This window comes from Papilio xuthus, unplaced genomic scaffold (genome assembly GCF_000836235.2).
Source record: "Papilio xuthus unplaced genomic scaffold, Pxut_1.1 DF829660.1, whole genome shotgun sequence".
Lineage (NCBI taxonomy): Eukaryota > Metazoa > Arthropoda > Insecta > Lepidoptera > Papilionidae > Papilio > Papilio xuthus.
Genome location: NW_013528989.1, coordinates 1,431,063 through 1,447,365, shown reverse-complemented (window position 1 = coordinate 1,447,365; position 16,303 = coordinate 1,431,063). Strand labels below are relative to the sequence as shown.

Below are 16,303 nucleotides of genomic sequence, written 5' to 3'. Positions count from 1 at the left end.
AAATTGAAAAAGGCAAATAAAAAGAAAATTAAGAAAGTACAAGACACTTCTGAAGATAATGGTATGTTTTTATATTACTACAGACTAAAGTTTAATCTCACTAATCCACCACTTCGATAAATCGGTACGTCCAATAATCCGGCACCCTCCGTCAACTACCAGTCTAATCTCAAAATTTACTTTTTTAAGTAGGAATAGTTTATAGCTAAAATTTTTAAATAAATGTTAATATAAGACACTAGATTTGGCATAATAAAATATATATTACCTATGACTTACAATATAATCCAAACGTTCCAATAATCCGGCATCCTCCGCGGAAGCCTCCTTCGACCCTCTATATCTGTGCGCTTCGGTCACTACATCATCGGATACTAGTCTAACCTCACAATTATTTTTTTTAGTCATCATCAGCTCACTATAGATCCTCACCGAGGGGCTCGAATTTTTTCAATTGAAAATAGTATATAGTTTAAAATATCAAATAAACGCAAACACAAGACACTAGATTTAAATGACAATAAAATAAACATTACCTATGACTTTTTAACTAAAATCCAGTAATCCGAACATTCCAATAATCCGGCACTCTTCGGTTTTTGTAGCGCTGGATTAGTGAGATTAAGATTAATTTCTATTTTAGATGATAAGCAATATTTAATTCATGTAGAAAACTAGGTTAGTCAACATTTTCTTAATATTCGTTTCGATTGAAAAGATAAATTCATTGTAAGCATGTCAAATGACATGGCAGCCATTACAATGTTTGACTTTTTTTAGTTACTAGCTGTCGCTCGCGACTTCGTCCGCGTGGGTATATAATATAAAAATACATAATTACTGTATAACATACCCTAGTCTTTGGAAAGTTTTCTCCGACACCAAAATGGTGTATAAACTCGACCAGGGCGCTGGATATGATAAAGGCCCTGGCTTTGTCTATGGTTAGGTGGTTTGATTGGGAATTGGTGTACATATAGCAAATTTTATTTCATAATTCATACTTAAGAGATAAAATAAAATATCTTATAACCAATATATAGACATACTAGCTGTGTCCGCGACTTCGTCCGCGTGAAATTCTGTCTTTGGGTAGTATTTTTACATATTAAATGTACAAAACATTCACATAAACCTTCCATGTTATTATACAAACTTTCACCCTTTTCTCCTTATTGTTATTTTGCACCCTTGAGGAACTTTTATAAACTTTGAATGTTAAGTTTTAAATTATCAACCTAATTTATAAGTTTCAAACTTTAAAGTGTAAAAATGTTGATATTTCCATACAAATTTTCATTCCCACTTTCAACCCGTTACCATTTTTTTATCGTTAAAAAATAGCCTATACTTATCTCAGGCACACAGTTACTTTCACATTTATATAACTAAGGCTAGAATACAATACAAGAGAAACATATACATATCCATAGGCTCACAAATATTTTCCTATCTCCAGACAACGGAAGGATGTCAAAATTCCGACTGCGATCTCAAGATTATAAGAAAGATGGCGACTCTTACATCTGCGGGCACTGTAATAACAATAAACGTTATAAAATTGATCCCCTACGTAAACATATTAAATTAAAACATTATAATATACCAAAACATACTTGCCAAATATGTTATAAACAATTTATGACATTGGTACCATTTATGACACATAAACTAGATGCACATAACATCGATGATAGATCGAAATGCAAAGCATGTAAAGCCGTTTTTAATACTAATGTGCAATTACGAAGACATTTGATAAAATTTCATATGTTAGATGAGAAAGTTAAATGTGAATTTTGTGATTACAAATCATTCGGTACAGATGGTATTTATAAACATAAATTAAAACATAAAAAAGTCAAAGATCATCAATGTCGATTTTGTAAAAAAACCATTCTTAAGAAAAAGCAATTTACGTACACACGAAAAAATACATACAGGTGTGTGGTCAGGCGTTCGTTCAAAAAGCAAGTCTTAATTACCATATGACGAAATATCATCCAAATGTCAACTTTTAGTGATGTGACACTTTGAATCGATATAAAATCGATGAAATAGCGATTCATGCTTGATTTTAATATAATCCGATGGTGGTATTAATATTTATGTTATTGAATAAATGTTACTCTGTTTCTCTCGGTGTAATTGCAATCCATCTTTATTTAGTGAAACTTATATAGGTTGTTCGGGAAAGACCTGATGAACGGAGTACCACAGATTCCTTGGTTGAAAAATATGATGATTTTGCCCAACTTACCTCTATCCAAAGTCGCTTAATTTAGGTGCTAGAGGGTTTTAAATTTGCAAACTATATTACACTAGCTGTCGCCCGCCACTCCGTCCGCGCGGAGTTATAAAAACTTAATAAGTATTATATTAGTATGTTATACGTATGTGCCTAATGTCATTAAGATCCGTGGAGTCGTTTCGAGGATATCTTCCACCAAACATCTATTCGTTCATCTTAACTTTTGCTTTTATAATATTAGTAAGATTTGTTCTGTTTGTTTAATACGTTATTTGCATCATAAATAAATATTGAAATACTTTACTGAAGAGACAAAACATGTAAAAATAAGCAATTAATATACATAGAAAAAACGAAGACAAGAAACGCAAAGATTTAAAACTTCCCAACAATAGACAATAAGGAGCGACTATACATATATAGAGAAAAAGTTCCATAGACTCAAAAAATATTTTTCTGTCTCCAGACGGCAGAAGCGCGCCAAAATTCCGACTGCGAACTCAAGATTATAAGAAAGATGGCGACTCTTACATCTGCGGCCACTGTAATAAACGTTATAAATTAAGTTCTCTACGTACTCACGTTAAAACAAATCATTATAGAATACCAAAATACAGTTGCCAGCTATGTAATACACAATTTATGACTCTAGCACCATTTACAGTACATAAACTCGAAGTACATAACATCGATGATAGATTTAAATGTAAAGCATGTAAAGGAGCTTTTAACACTCAGGTACAATTAAGAAAACATATAAAAAACTTTCATATGTTAGGTGAGAAATATAAGTGTGAATTTTGTGATTACGAATCATTTAGTTTTGAAGGTATGTACAAACATAAATACAAACATAAAACTGTCAAAGATTATCATTGTCGGTTTTGCAGAAAATCATTTTTGAGAAAAACTAATTTAAATTTACACGAAAGAATACATACAGGTGATAGAAGGAATATCTGCAAGGAATGTGGTCAGGCGTTCGTTCAAAAAGCGAGTCTTAATTATCATATGACGAAATATCATCCAAGTGTCAACTTTTAGTGATGTGACATTTTAAATCGATGTAAAATAGATGAAATACCGATTTGTGCCTGATGTTTAATTTAATTGGATGATTTTGTTTATTTATATTTATGCTATAAAAAAATATAACCCTGTATCTCTTGGTGTAATTGCAATATTTCTTTGTTAAGAGAAACTCCTTAAATAAATATATAATTTGAAGAATTTTTACCTACTTGGACAATTTCAAACGCTTTTACTTCTTACTTAAACGTAACAAGTTCTCTCAATGTTACTTAGAACTTTATTGTAAGGAGTTTCTTTCAATAGGGAATTAACGTTTAAAAAAAACAAAAAGGGACAATTTGTTTTTTAATGTTCATCACAAATTTTATTTCGTATTATGTATTGTTAGTTAAAGTTTATTGGTAAATAAAAAATAATTATGAAATGAACAGGCAATTTATTTCTTTTTCCATTCAAAATTAATATCAAACCTTTATCTCTGTATAATGATTTCAACTCTAAGTACAACGTTAATACTTCGAAATTCTATTTGCGCGGCTTGTACACCGGATTCCAATCGATCCCTTTAACCATAGACAAACTATAGTTTAGGTAATATTCGAAAATTACACAATTCTGGTAATCCCTTTTTTTCATACAAACCATAATATATTTAGCAACCTTTATAATACAGTATTAATCCATTTTAACTCACATTTTAAAGAAAATAACTAACCGTTGATGTCTCACACCAAAATATCTGTATACAACATATACTCGTCCCTGTCATTAACCTTGTCAACTCAGAGACAACAATATGTTTTAAACGGAGATTGTGGTCTCGGAAACTCACGTTAAGTCAAAAATCGTAATGGCCGCCATGTATAGAGTTTGGCGTACATGCGTTTATCTAATACAAGTTTATTTAATTGTTTTGTCATGTATTGCTTTATACAACAAAGGTTTAAATCAAGACAATTTTCTATTTTAGATGATGAAATATTAGCGTTGATAAACTTCACGTCCATAAGAGACGAAAACGGTACATTCGTTCACAGTTGTAACGTCTGCAAGAAGAACTATGCGACCAAAGGAGCGTTTACGAAACATTACAGACAAATACATCTTAAATTACGTAAAGAACGTCTTTCTTGTCATTTGTGCGATGAGAAAATAACGAAATATACGAAAGCTCATCATTTAGAATCGAAACATGGTATAGCCGCTCCGACTTGTAATGTATGCGGAAAGAAATTCGCATTTCCTTACGAAGTGATAACCCACCAACGTTATCAACATATGGGAGAAAAGAGATTTCGATGTGAAGAATGTAGCAAATGTTTTGGATCCAAATTATTATTGAAAAATCATCTTGTCTCGCATTCTACGACTAGAGATTATATATGCAACATCTGTGGTAAAGCATTTAAAACTGAGGTAGCCCGAAGTACTCATGTTAAAATACATGATAAAAACAAACCACATATTTGTAATATTTGTGATAAGGGATTTAAAACTGAAACAGCCCTACAATTACATGTTAGGATACATCTTAATATAAGACCCCATGTTTGTCACATCTGTAATAAAGCATACACTGAACCGGGAAGTCTAAGAGTTCACATAAGGAGGAAACATTAAAAGTCACGGATAACGAAATGATCGTGTTCTTATACTGTCATATAAAGTTGTAATTAGAGTAAGATATTTGGTGTAACCGTTAAAAAATAAAAATTATTCAATAAGTTGCTGTTCTTATTGCTATAACAGAATATAATTGACTCATTGCATACAGAAAAGTCAGTTCAAATTCGAAAATCGATAGTAAATCGATTATCATTTTCATCAACATGACGTGCATCCCTATTTATGTCATTGATTTAGTCTGTGCTTAGTTTTCACAACTTGTCTATGATTGTGTTGCGGAAACGTCATTTTTACTATGTTATGTTTTTATTTATAATTGAATGTAATGTAAATTGAATTGATTGTTATAAATCAAATTAAAATGGCAGTAACGATAAATACAAAGAATAAAAAAGGACCGATTATAGATCCAGCATTATGTCGATGTTGTCATTCAATAAAAAAATGCCGTCTCTTATCGACAGAATACGAGTGGATGGGAAAGAAGGAGGTTTACTCTGATATGATTATGGATTGCTTTGGATTACTTGTAAGCTTTTTTATTATACGTTCATAAATATTCCCTAGTCTATCCCTATTTCATAAATAGTCTTATTCCCACGTAATTGAACCACAGTATTACTCTTTTTTCCATCTATCAGTTAGCGAAAATTTAAAGAAAAAGTGTAATTATATCTTAAAATAATAGTAATATATTAGAACTAAAAATATCGTATAAATATAGCCCATGTTACTTAAGGATAGTGTAGCTTCACAACAGTGAAAGTGACGGCGTCCGAAATATGGGGCTAAAGGCTTTGTAGATATTAAGTGTAAATATTTTTGTTTGTTATTTCTTACTATTGTTATTATCATTGCTTTTTTATTTTTATATCGCTTGTTTGTATATTTATAATTTTAATTAGCTCCTAAGTTGATTGTTATGGGACTGATATGTTCAAAAGAACAAAAGTCCCTAAAAATCAGTTCAAGTATTTTTCAAATTAGTTTAGTAGTTTTGTTGCCTTTTCATTGTTAACAATTGAATCTATCTTTATAACATTAATGTAGAAATAGGAATGTTTGTTAATTTACTGTATTTGTATAATTTATACTTCACAGCTATCACATCTAGACGGTGATAACAAAGACACTTGTATCTGCGCAACTTGTGTATGCAGGTTACGAGAAGCATATGCCTTCAGACAGCAAGTATTACAGTCAGAAGAGGTCTTCATGAATGCTAAACTCGAGGGAAACAGAGATGGTAATGATATCATATTAGCAATACCGAGCATATCATCTCAAAGGCAACACATCTGCGGTGCCTCTAGTATAGCTGATGTCCATGGGCGTTGGTGAACATCTCGGTGTTCCCACTGCTCCTTAGCTCCCTTCTTTTATAAAAAAAATAGTACACTTAGGTAAATTTATAAAAAAATGGTTAAACACACGTATATTCATCCAGTGACGGCACTGACTAGTTTCAAGCCCATCGGGGGCCCTTCATCAGTGTGAGCGGGACTGGGATTATTTCACGGACGCGGCCCTCAGCTCACTGAGTTTAGTACACATAGATATCCAGTCATGTAGTTGAATGTTGAATCTACCATTCAACTATGGAGTAACTGTCCTTGTTAAGCTTATTAGTTAATCAGCTGTTTGAGTTAATTTTAACTCAATTATCTATATGTTGTTCCAGATTACATACATCTTTGCCAAATTTCAGCGGGCTTCATGCAACCCTCTAACATCCATCTGTCCATTCATCTAAACATTCACATTTATAATATTAGTAACATTAACTATATCTGATATATATATTTTTTTATATCATAAGGTGGCAAACAAGCGAGCGGCCACCTGAAATCGCTGAAATAGCGAAGTGACCGTTGCCCATAGATATACGCAATTGCATATGCGTTGCCTACCTTTAATCGACGGAGGAGAGGTTGCACAGAACGAAAATATTTTCCCTTTCCATGCATCCTCTCATCCGGAACGTCCACTTCCACTTTCCATCCTTTCCTTATAAGAAAAAAGGTGGGAAGGGAAAGAGGACTAATTTTGGCCTCCGCGACGCACACTCATCAAACTGTAGTTGGAATTGCTTCCACTTGACGCCTGTCTTCTGTGTGGTCGTGGTATTTCACCGGGCGAGCCGGGACAATTTGTGCGAAGATGTTAAAGCGGGCTCTACCACTGTTAAAAATATAAAATAATCAATTTATTTATTTATATTCTAGATAATCTACCACAATTCATGGTGGAACTGAAAGTGGAACCAATAGAGGATACTGAAGACACACAAATGGAAAATCTCGATGATGTAATTGAGAACCAAGGTATGTATACAGGGTGTCCCAAAAGGTTGCGTACATAGGGAGGGGGATAATAGGGGTGGTCACAAGGGTCACCAGAAAAATAAAATAAAAATTCCCCTCTGGGGGATTCCCCTCACCTTCTGGGGCAATTTTAATCTTCTTTAAAATCTTTGTTAGTTGTATTGTTTTTTTTTATTTCATATTGATAAAGGGTTATTGATGATAACATAATAGCTTTTTTTTAAATGTAGCAATATTTGTAGGTCATCGGTTACAAAATTGCCCCAGAAGGTGTAAAATTTTTAAGTTTTTAAAAAATGCCCTTTATTTTCTTTAATACCCAGAGGGGAATTTTTATTTTATTTTTCTGGTGACCCTTGTCTATGTGTTCTTCCCGACAATGTTCTACTTCTATGTCAAATTTCATCAAGATCTGTTGATCCATCCATCCATCTAAACTTTCGCATTTATATTATTAGTAAGATAGGTTATGTTATTCAGGGATGATATAGCATTTCAAAGGTGAAATAATTTTAAACTATAAAAATACAAATGTCCCTTATTGTGGATTTCTGAGACCAAAAACTCTCTATAAAACAGATATAACAATATGTTATAAACCAGTGGTGCCCAAACTTATTTTGTCTACTGCCCACTTTGAGAATAAAATTTTTTTAGCGCCCCCATATTTTCACATATTTAAAAACCACTATAACTTCAAATTAAATTAATTAATTATTGTGACGTATATATGTATATTAAAGGAGAATTGTAAAGGAAACTTTTACTATAACCCGCAACTTGAGACCTACAGCGCCCACAAGGGGCCGTTATCGCCTCCTTGTGGACAGAATGTTTTAAACGGAGTTTTGATCTCAGAAACCCACAATTAATGATTTTAGTGTGTACTATACAATAATACGTAGGTAAATAATTTCAGATGAAAAACCAAATCTAGATATTGACGTCAAAATAAAGAAGTCAAGCATAAAAATACCAAGACGGAGATCGGTTCGTACGAAACATGTCAGTTCTAATCCAATGAAGAGAGAAGTTAACAAAGTGCGGAGAAGGAAGGTTAAGATGGATGATTTACTGGAAACAGGTATGCTGCCTTATACTAGATAAAATATGTATTTATCAACCTAGGACATACTACTCAGGGTAAGAAGTGTCAGCGGCCTAGGCTTAAACACTTGTCTGCAGGTCTTGGGTTCAAATGCCATTTACCAATGTGTTTTTTTATTTTAGACATTATTTGTTAGAATCCTTTGGCGCGAATGGCGCGCTTTCTTTACATAAGTCATGTGTCAGAATGATTAGTGAGGGGACATAAACGTCGATATTTTATTAAGGCTAGTGTTGCGACACACCGCAGACTGTCGGATTTTCTTTCTAATACATAGGTTCATTTATCCTATGTTCTTACGGTGGTGGAAAACTGTGATGCTGTATATATCTGAGACGAGATTCAAAGATATGTGAAGTGTTACCGCACAGGGCTTTCCGATACCATGTTTTGAATGGGAAAAACTAGACTAAGTAAGATTAGACTAAATTAAGTAAGATTTTTAAACACAATCATACATTTGTGTAATTAATTTTACTATTAGTAATATAAATAGCTGTTATTTAGTAATATTTTATGTATTAAAATTTACTGAAGATTTTTTTTCAGAAATACAGGAAACAAAATCTAGAAAGGCGAAAAAATCTATCATTGATCATGAACAGATGGCTTATGCTAATACAGTAACTATAGTTCACAATTCTTATGTCTGTCCGTTTCATAACAAAGTGAGCAATTACTACTGTTATTATTGCAAAGATCAGTTTACGAATCCCGTAGAATTACGTGAACATACAATGTCACACGATCCTAAAACAATGTTTGAAAGCATGATGGATAATAGAAAAATACCAAAAATCGATATCACAAGAATCGATTGTCGATTGTGTCAAGAAAAAATCGATAATCTTGACACATTGAAACAGCACCTCACTATTGTCCATGGTAAAGAATTACATCCAATCACAAACGAGTTTTTAAAATTCAGACTGACGTTAGACAATTTAACATGTACTGAATGTAAAAATACTTTTCCATATTTTGATTTATTAAAAAAACATATGGTCGAACATTTTGGTACATTTATTTGTGACATATGCGGTGCTTGTTTTTTAGAACAGACATCTTTACGTACACATATCAAATCTCATAATAAAATCGAAGCTTGCTTCCCTTGTGAGATTTGCGGGAAAAATCTCAAATCTAAATATAGTAGATATTTACACGTAGCTACTGTACATGAAAAAAAACCTACCGTTAATTGTTATAAATGTGAAGAAAGTTTCCTTTCATATGCATTAAGAAATAGACATCTAATCGAAGTGCACGGTGATAAAAGAACATTTCCGTGCAAATTGTGTGATAAAGTTTATAACAGAAGGAAAACATTAATGGAACATAATAGAAGAATACATCTAAAAGTTTACAGACATCAGTGCGATTTGTGTGACCAAAGATTTTATTTGCCTTCAAGATTGAAAGAACATATGGCAACACACACCGGTGAAAGGAATTTCCGTTGTGAATTCTGTGACAAAAGTTATCCAAGGTTACAATCGTTGCAGGAACATTTACGTTCACATAATAATGAGAGGCGATATAAATGTGATTTATGCAATTCAACGTTCACACAAAATGGAAGCCTCAAAACTCATTTAAAGAGTCACCATCAAGGATATGAAGTGGAATCCAGCTTCAATTAAGCTATAGTCTGATAACGTTATCTGAAACGGTGGTTATGACATCATTACTCTGATCTTTAGCGCATATAACAAGACGCCTTAAGTGCCCTCTAAGATAAAGTCTGGAAAGATTTCCGACATCAAAAACGTGGGGCGCAAAAATTTTGTTCAAGGCGTCGGAAATACTAAAACCGACTTTGATAACGTAAATTATGGAATAGATCAGAGGGGCAAACAAACAAAGTGCATTCGCTCGGAAGCGATTCCATAATAAACTTCAAAAATCTATAGAACTGAGGCGCGACAATTACGTGACTTATGTTATTGTCAGTTCCTTACATTTTTTCTAACCCCGCTGAAGCCAGAAAGATCGGTACATCCTACATATAGTAGGGTATAACGAAATAGAATTATGAAAACTCTCAAAGGAAGACATGTTCATGGAGTTAAATATATTAGTTTTATCCGCAAAGGAAGTACAATATGCTAACGGCAAATTATTGTTTTGTAAATAGTTAGTAACTATAGTAATTGTTATTTAAATCGAATTTTTAAATATATAATTGCATAATATATTGCAACTAATAAAAGAAGCTTTAAAGATAAGTTTTTATTAATAAACCCAAATAGTTTTTAACCTTTTCTCAGCCAAAAGAAAGCAGTTTTTAATCTCGTATATAGTAGAAGTAGACGGCCCACGAAGCTTATATCAACTCGTCTTGTAAACTGTGATTACGGCTTCGAAAAGGTAGAATCCAATTTAATAATACGACGTCCTTCTATAGCTGTAAAAGTCTTTAAGGGTTAACTTTCTACTACCTATATATTAACTGTTTTTTCACCGTGAGTTAGAAATCGATGTTGTGAGTGTAAAACGTTAATTCGATTGATCGCCTCATTCTCTGTGGTTAATAACATTTTCACATCACTAACAATCGAACTGTATCTGTCAGTCTTGTTATATGTCAAATGTTAAAATTTATAATCAAAATACAGAATAACCGTATCATATAATAAAAGTTAAATAAATATTTAATGAATAGAATAACTTAAAATGAGCACAATTAACCGGAAAGGGCCGATAATAGACCCAGGTGTGTGTCGATGTTGTGGTTGTTTAAAGAAATGTCGAATAATTAATATTGAATATGAGTGGCAGGGGCAAAAAGAAATATATTCAGATATGTTTATGGACTGTTTCGGACTTCTAGTAAGTGAAATTCTACTTTCTTAATTAAATAATAACATTATAATGACAAAAAGTTTTAATACACGAACAAATGTTACATATTTTCATTATATTTTTGTTAAATATTTCGTGGGTAAAATAGTCGTACATAAGTATTAGAAGAATTTAGTAACCCTTTTAGGTGAGTGTCTTACAAAGTTAAATTCAATTATATATTATCATCATCATCAGCTCACCACACGTCCTTACTGAGAACCTCAGAGCCTGTTCTAAGTTAGGTGACTATGTACATAGTCAATGCTGGCCCACTGCGGGTTGACTGCACATATATTTTTGAATTTCATCACAGATATATGCAGCGTCTCAATGTTTTTCTTCACTATAAGAATGTTTGATAAATGTACATACATAAATAGAAAAAAATATATATTTTCAGTTATCACATTTAGAAGGAGGTCCTGAAGAACGTTTGATATGTGCAACATGTGTGAGCCGATTAAGAGAAGCCTGTGCATTTCGGAAGCAAGTACTGCGCTGTGAGGAGCTTCTGCTCAGTGCTAAAATACATTTAGATAATGATGGTGAGTATAGATCAATATGGCTTACTAGCTTGAAGCCTGTGATTCTATGCATGCAGAAAAAAATTATAGCAGTGGTTCTTCCAGACTATGTTCTACATCTATGCCAAATTTCAGTAAGATTTCTTTAGTACATGCTTATACAGAATTCTTTAAAACTTTAATATGTTATTAACTATCATTATTAAGTAAAAATAATCTTACTTCTTACTATATAAATGGGAATATTTGGATGGATAGATGATTAAACTTATCGGCCCATTGCTCACTCAATCACAGTCTTTATCACAGTGAGCAAAAGGCCTTGTTCGCGAAATAATACCAGTTCCACGCACCCTGGTTAAGGGCCCCCGATGGGCTCGAAACTAGTTGGTGCTGCCAATAGACCATACATGAGTGTTTAGCCGTTTTTATATAAGTTTAATGTCTCACAAAAGTTTGAATAAATGGTTGGATGTTTACATAATAACATAGTCTGGCAGAAGACATAGGCTACTTTGTTTTTATTTGGTGCTAGTGCTAGTTTAGAGCGCGGACAGAGTCGCGGTCGACAGCTAGGTTATATAAAAAGACAATGGATAAGTTTATCAGGTGTTTGATTTTGTGTAATATATTTTTAGTTGAAGAGAGTAAAGAAGGAATTAAAGCAGATATTAAAATAGAGAGTATTGTTGAAAATGAAGTTGTCGAGGAAGATCACAACAATGAGGCTGTACTCAGTAAGTATATATAATATCATCAAATTATACATGTATACTCTACAGTAACACTGCTTTTAATAGTGGTAGAGCCCGCTTTAACATCTTTGCACAAATTGGCCCGGCTCCCTCGGTGAAATACCACGACCACACAGAAGACAGGCGTGAAGTGGAAGCAATTCCAACTAAAGCCTGATGAGTGTGCATCACGGAGGTCTAATTTAGACCTCTTTCCTTTCTCACACTTTTTCTTATAAGGGGGTGGAGGGGGGGATGGGGTGTGGAAGTGGACTTTTCGGTTGAGGGGATACATGGGAAGGGAAAATCTTTCTGTGCATCCCCTCTTCCGTCGATTAAAGGTAGGCAACGCATATGCAATTGCGTATGTCTATGGGCAGGGGTCACTTTGCGCTGGTGGTCGCTCACTCGTTTGCTACCTTTTGATATAAAAAATATTGTCTCTGGTTTGCCAAATGTCAAAGAAGGACTATACATGTAAGGGTCGACTCACATTAAAAATTCTTTTCGTCATAAAAGTTTTTAATAATTTTATTTTTCACTTTCTTTGTAACTTTATACTTATTAAAACATAGTGATCATTATATTTGCGTTTCACTTTAGAATGTGTAGATTTTTTTTTAAGTGCATGTTATTAGGTGCAGAAAAAACCTTATTTATTTTTCTTCCAAGTTTTAGACAAAAGTTAAAATTTTTTGGCGCGAATGACGTGCTTTCATTACAGTCAAGTATCAGAATGATTAGTGAGGGGACACAAACGTCGACATTTTAGTAAGGCTAGTGTTGAATCAATACACTGGCTCATTTCCGAATTTTTCTTCCTAACACAACATACATATTTAAAGAATTGGGTTATATAATTAATAAAGTTCCAGACTCAAATAACGAACCAGATGTGAACTCGAAGAAAAAGAGTTCGGTGAAAAAGGACAAAGTTTTGAAACGTAAACGGAAAACTAAAGTCACTGTTAATAAAGAGAAACACGAACTGGTGACGCGAATGCAAAAAGTCAAGAAGTTAAAAGATGCAGGTGAGTTGGATAAAAATTAGGCTTTGAAACTCATAAAAAATACTTTAATGAAGACAAGAAATTACTTATAAAGATAAATCAGTTATTTAAATAAGTAAAAAGGTTATAATTTATCATTTTCATCAAATTTTAAAGTCAAATTTGTTTGCTGTTGAACGTACAAATCATCATCACTGTAGGTTCCCACTGAGTGGCTCTGAGCCTACCCTAAGTTACTGACTAAGCCGTAGTCAATACTCGCCCAGTGTAAGTTGACTTCATACATGTCTTGGAAATTTCTTCTCAGATGTGTGCAGCATCACGATGTTATCCTTCACCGTAAGAACGTCAGATATATGTACCTATGTAAATCGAAATTCGGTACATGGCAGGATTCGAATCCAGGACCTACATTACAAGTTAACCCCTGAGCCACCGACACTCTTATATGTAAAACGTACTGATGATTACTACAAATAAAAGATTTTACAATTTACCAAATTCATATAAATTTGTGTCTCATTTAGATCTTAAAGAGAAACTAAAAACAGTGAAACTTTTGTGTAAAATTGTATAGCTTTGTTTCAGATGTCCCAGAACAAAAAGGGAATGCAAAGACTAAAAATACCAACGACAATGAAATGATGGCTCGACATAATACTATATGTATTGTAGAGAATTCGTATGTTTGTCCATTTGATACTTCTTTTAGCGATTATTTCTGCATTTACTGTAGGAAACAATTCACAGATCCGAATAAACTTAGGGAACACACTATGACACACGATCCACAAATATACAAAGATCTCCCACAGAAAAAAACACTTCAAATCGATATTCTAAGAATCGATTGTAGACTTTGCACACAAAGAATCGATAATATAGACGATTTGAAACGTCACATCACTAGTATACACCATAAAGTTCTTTATCCAAACATAGATAATGAATTTTTGAAATTCCGTCTCACGCCTGTCAGATTAATTTGCACAGAGTGTGATGAATCTTTTACATTTTTTCACGCTTTAAAAAAACATATGGCTGAACACTTCGGTACTTGCATTTGTGATATATGCGGTGCACATTATTTCCAAGAGAGAATGCTTATACTCCATCAAAAAACACATCAGAAAACAGACGAAAATTATCCTTGCAAAGAATGCGGAAAGTTGTTTAAATCGAAACATAACAGATATTTACATATAGCTAGAACACATAAAAAAGAGCCAGCATATCCTTGCACCAAATGCGATGAGGTTTTATTCTCGTATACTTTAAGATATCGTCACATGATTGAAGTTCATGGTATTGAGAGGTTATTTGAATGCGAACAATGCGATAGAACTTATGATAGTAGGAAATCTTTAAGAGAACATAATAGGAGGTTTCATTTAAAAATATTTAAACATCAATGTGATTTATGTGATAAAAGGTTTTATCTGCCTTCAAGGTTAAAAGAACATATAGCGTCGCATAGTGGCGAAAGAAATTTTCGTTGTGAATATTGTGGCAAAAGTTATCCAAGGTTACGTGGACTTAAAGTTCATATGCAATCTCATAGCACTGAAAAAAAATATAAATGTACTTTATGCAGTGCATCTTTTACACAGAATGTTAATTTAAAAAATCATATTAAAAGACAACATCAAACCATGGAAGAGTATCATGAATAATTAGTCTGTTAATGTTTGAACAGTGGTAGAGCGAGCTTTAACATCTTCGCACGAATTGGCGCAGCTCGCCCGGTGAAATACCGCGACTACACAGAAGACATGCCTCAAGTGGAAGCTATTCCAACTACAGTCTGATGAGTGTGCGTCCTGGGGGACTAATTTAGTCCTCTTTCCCTTCCCACCCTTTTTCTTATAAGAAAAGGATGGGAAGTGGAAGTGGACTTTCCGGATGAGAGGATGCATGGAAAGGGAAAATACTTTCTTTCTGTGCATCCTCTCTATGGGCAACGGTCACTTTGCTATTTCAGCGATTTCAGGTGACCGCTCGCTCGTTATCGTATATAAAAAAAAGTACGTAAGGTAGACCCTCATCTAAATACCGTAAATACGAATTCTTACAATAATGGTGCGAGGCAAGTTTTTTCTAAACGAGTTTAATAATTTGAAAATAATATTTATTGTAAACTCTTTGAGATAAAATGCAATTATATTTGTATTTTCTATGATATTTATGGTCTTGTTTGTCTATGGTCATTCGAAAGTAATCCAAATAAAAAGAGTGTTGTATATTTTAAATTATTGATTTAAGAAAAAAAAATTAATGTCTATTTAATATTATTGTATATAATGGATTATGAACTTTATATTTGTAATAATTATATTTATTGTAGCATTTTAATATTTCTTGTTCATAAGAAAAAATTAAGCTAACTAAATATAAAATAATATTTAATAAAAAAACTACCTCAAGTTCTTTAATATTAAATGTAAGTATTATTTTTTTACATTTTTTATTTATTTATCTTTACTTGATTTGTACTTTTATAGGAAAAAAAGTTTCACATTGAATATTTGTAAAAAAAATTGTCGAACTAATGTAAAAGTTACATTCCTTAAATAAACGCACCTATTTTAATGTGTAATTATTATAAAATTAATAGTAAAAAGTGAAATAAATCAAAATTTTAAATGTTATGGATGGGTTTCTTTTACATTTTTTTACGTGACATTTGTATTGCTGTCTCTTTTCCCTGAAACAATGCTATGAGCTCAAACGATGCTGCCTGGTTCTGGGTGGCGAGTGAAACAGCAACAGTGCACGGGTACCAACCGTAGCTGTTACCAACTGTCAACGACGAAAGACCGCGCAAAAATGCAACACCGTATATTTTTC

The 16,303-nt window shown here is 32.9% G+C and overlaps 3 protein-coding genes across 3 annotated transcripts in view; all 3 read left to right on the top strand.

Annotated features, from left to right (window-relative positions):
* Window positions 1-4,990, top strand: part of LOC106114684 (zinc finger protein 454-like) — a 7,219-nt gene extending 2,229 nt beyond the window's left edge. The window contains exons 5-6 of the mRNA XM_013307977.1: window positions 2-61; window positions 4,254-4,990. Of these exons, the coding sequence (XP_013163431.1) occupies window positions 2-61; window positions 4,254-4,903 (710 nt within the window). The 3' untranslated portion in view covers window positions 4,904-4,990. The remainder of the gene's footprint in view (window position 1; window positions 62-4,253) is intronic.
* Window positions 4,991-5,190: 200 nt separating this feature from the next.
* On the top strand, window positions 5,191-10,552 carry LOC106114978 (zinc finger protein draculin-like). The gene is made up of 5 exons (XM_013308314.1): window positions 5,191-5,438; window positions 6,011-6,155; window positions 7,135-7,233; window positions 8,153-8,317; window positions 8,891-10,552. The coding sequence occupies exons 1-5, from the start codon at window positions 5,271-5,273 to the stop codon at window positions 9,982-9,984; spliced, it is 1,671 nt and encodes a 556-aa protein (XP_013163768.1). The 5' UTR covers window positions 5,191-5,270; the 3' UTR covers window positions 9,985-10,552.
* A 367-nt stretch (window positions 10,553-10,919) lies between these two features.
* On the top strand, window positions 10,920-15,184 carry LOC106114998 (gastrula zinc finger protein XlCGF26.1). The gene is made up of 5 exons (XM_013308332.1): window positions 10,920-11,173; window positions 11,589-11,733; window positions 12,351-12,449; window positions 13,316-13,477; window positions 14,045-15,184. The coding sequence occupies exons 1-5, from the start codon at window positions 11,018-11,020 to the stop codon at window positions 15,127-15,129; spliced, it is 1,647 nt and encodes a 548-aa protein (XP_013163786.1). The 5' UTR covers window positions 10,920-11,017; the 3' UTR covers window positions 15,130-15,184.
* The last annotated feature ends 1,119 nt before the right edge of the window (window positions 15,185-16,303 follow it).